This window comes from Eupeodes corollae, chromosome 2 (genome assembly GCF_945859685.1).
Source record: "Eupeodes corollae chromosome 2, idEupCoro1.1, whole genome shotgun sequence".
Taxonomy (NCBI): Eukaryota; Metazoa; Arthropoda; class Insecta; order Diptera; family Syrphidae; genus Eupeodes; species Eupeodes corollae.
Window position 1 is genome coordinate 119,190,017 of NC_079148.1, and position 2,643 is coordinate 119,192,659.

At 36.7% G+C, this 2,643-nt stretch overlaps 1 protein-coding gene across 1 annotated transcript; it reads right to left on the reverse strand.

Annotated features, from left to right (window-relative positions):
• Positions 1-1,175: 1,175 nt before the first annotated feature.
• LOC129945211 (uncharacterized) lies at positions 1,176-1,795 on the reverse strand. The gene is made up of 3 exons (XM_056054871.1): positions 1,547-1,795; positions 1,371-1,472; positions 1,176-1,310 (listed from the first exon to the last, which is right to left on the reverse strand). The coding sequence occupies exons 1-3, from the start codon at positions 1,793-1,795 to the stop codon at positions 1,176-1,178; spliced, it is 486 nt and encodes a 161-aa protein (XP_055910846.1).
• Between the last annotated feature and the right edge of the window lie 848 nt (positions 1,796-2,643).

Below are 2,643 nucleotides of genomic sequence, written 5' to 3' on the forward strand. Positions count from 1 at the left end.
TCTTTTGAGCAGTTTAATGTATGTGGGTATAGGATGTTATTATAAGGGCACTGAATAATATTACACGTACCTTCCCATAAGAAGATATTGTAATCGGTCCGATTAGTCGAATTGAAAATTTTGACATTTCTTATCCCTAGAGTCTAAATAAAAGATTTTTAGGGACATGTCTGTGTGTGCGTTTGTACGTTAGTTCCAACGTTTGTAAGTTCGTACGTTTGAGGACAATAGCTTAAGACCCAGTTGAGATTTTTTTACCATAGCAATTTAAAAAAAGGTGAACATTTTGGTTAACCCAATATATCTCACGAACCATTAACGCTAGAGACTTAAAATAAATTTAAAATTATATATTGTAACGTAATACCAAAGTCATATAAATATTTGGTAAAAAATCCAATTAACGGTTTTTTTTATAAATCAAAAAAACTGCAAGGAAATATTTGTCACATCGAATATTTTACGAACATAAAATGATTTTATCTCCAAAATAATTTTGTGCAACGAAGAATAACGTTTTTAACATCCGGCAAAATTTTGAGAAAAATCGAATTGACAGTTTTGTTTATAAAAAATAAAAACTTAAAAAAAAACATTTCTAAATTTGGCAAAAATTGATTTTCGACTCAAATATCTTTTCAAAAATTTGAGATATTGGCTGTTAACTAATTTTATCTTTAAAAAAAAATATTGTTTTAAACATTCTGTAAAATTTTGAGAAAAATCGAATTGACAATTTTCTTACAAAAAACTATGTGATGGGACTCCATTCCTCACTTTCGACAAAAGGAGTCGACGAACATTTGAACCCTGGTCCATCTATTCAGGTAACTCACATGCTTTGGAGTTGATATGATTCCTTAAGGTATTGACAGCAAAGGTTCTCCAATCAAGAAGTGTCCTTGATTTAAGACGTCTTAGTCATCTATATTTTCTGATAGAGGGCATAGAGGTCTGGAGGTCAAACATACTTCAATTTGGGTGAGAAGTGTGCAGAGATCCTCGAAAGTTAACCTCTCATGTCGTATCGTGCGTTTTAGGTGATGTTTCACGGATTTCACTCCTGTTTTCCAGAGTCCACAAAGTGAGAAGAAGCGGGAGGAATAAAGTTCCAGTTTGTTCCAGAATTCCAGCAATTTCTTGCCAATCATGTTTAGCTTGCTCTAGCAAATTGCCTAATTTGCTCCAACAAAATTTGTGACACAGTCGCTATATATTTGAGCACAAAGACCTCGACGGGCTGTGAAGCCACGGAAAGCTTCCAAAAAAGATTGTGCTGTCATATCTGAAACTGTTTCCAGATGAATAGCCTTTGCAGCCAAACAAATAAAAATGACAAAATAGCCTTTGAAGGTTTAAGCTCCTCTTACTTTCAATGCTTTTATTTCTATAGGTCCAGCATAATCTATTCCGGTGTGTGTGAATGGTCTGGAGATTCTTACCTGTGGTTCTGGAAGGCTTCCGATGAGTTGCTGCAAATTAATTTTTTGATACTGAAAGCATATTGGGCATTTATGGATATATTTCCTAACGTACGGTTTTATACCCATAATTGGGTAGACTGTTGGTTTCCTCCGGGTAGAGTTTTGTTGTGAGCATCTCGCATCACAAGCTCCGAAAAATAGTAGTTAGGTTTCAAGATGATCGGATGCTGCTGGTTGTACGGGAGTAACGTGTTTTGCAGTCGACCACCAACGCGTAGGATACCATTACCATCGATGTAAGCGTCGAGTGAGAGCAATGATTTTCTAGTTGCACCTTTACTCTCGTATTCTTCCAGTTCTTCGGTGAACATGAGTCTTTATACAGCTTTGTGTACCAATAAGGCTGCACATTACAGTATCTCTGGTATGAGTTCTTCAGAAATTCTTGTTGTTTTCCTTCTTTTTGCAAGACCATTGCTTTTGAACCGACAACAAAAGGCAATTGCCCTTATGGTTTTGTATAATCGTGAACATCGCAATATACTTTTGTTTATTAGATCGTCTGCATCATAATTTTCAAGGGTACATTGCCTTTTCTCTGCTCGTTTTTCTATTTCGGTGTTGAGTGAAGATGGTTGTTCGGGAACTTCAAAATTCCATTTTTCTCGCAAAAATGAAGGTTAGATCCACCACAGTTCTTATGTTCCTAGTGTTTAGGGTGAGATGTGTCTGGATGCTAGATCAGGTGGGTTATGCTCTGTTGGGATATGTTTCCATATATCAGACCTTGTCAGCCGTTGATTTTCAGCAACTCGGTTGCTTACGAATGTCGTCCATTTTAACGGTTGTGCTTTTATCCAAGCCAACGTAATCGTTGAATCAGACCAAGCATTTAATTTTGTGTCGGAATAATCTAAAACATCCTAAGTGTAGTTCAGAAGAGACGCAAGTAATGCAGCTCCACAGAGTTCAAGCCGTGGAATGCTCACAGTTTTCAATGGAGCTACCTTTGTTTTGGATAAAAGTAGGTGCATATAGATATTGTCACAGCTGTCAAGCACACGTATGAAGACTACGGCTCCATATGCCTTCTCCGACGCATAGCTGAAGCCATGAAATTCCACTTTTTTGTGTGTATTTTGTGTTTTGATCCACATTGGGATCTTTATGTTTATCAGGCAGTTCTTTTCGGAAAGCTTGCCATTCCTCTCTTATGTCT

Excerpts from the sequence above, each read along its gene's own strand:
- LOC129945211 (XM_056054871.1), bottom strand. The coding sequence starts at position 1,795 with ATGTTCACCGAAGAACTGGAAGAATACGAGAGTAAAGGTGCAACTAGA. Across the intron at positions 1,473-1,546 it reads AACAGTCTACCCAATTATGG|CAACTCATCGGAAGCCTTCC; the intron begins GTATAAAACCGT and ends ATTAATTTGCAG. Across the intron at positions 1,311-1,370 it reads TAGAAATAAAAGCATTGAAA|GCTATTCATCTGGAAACAGT; the intron begins GTAAGAGGAGCT and ends TTGGCTGCAAAG.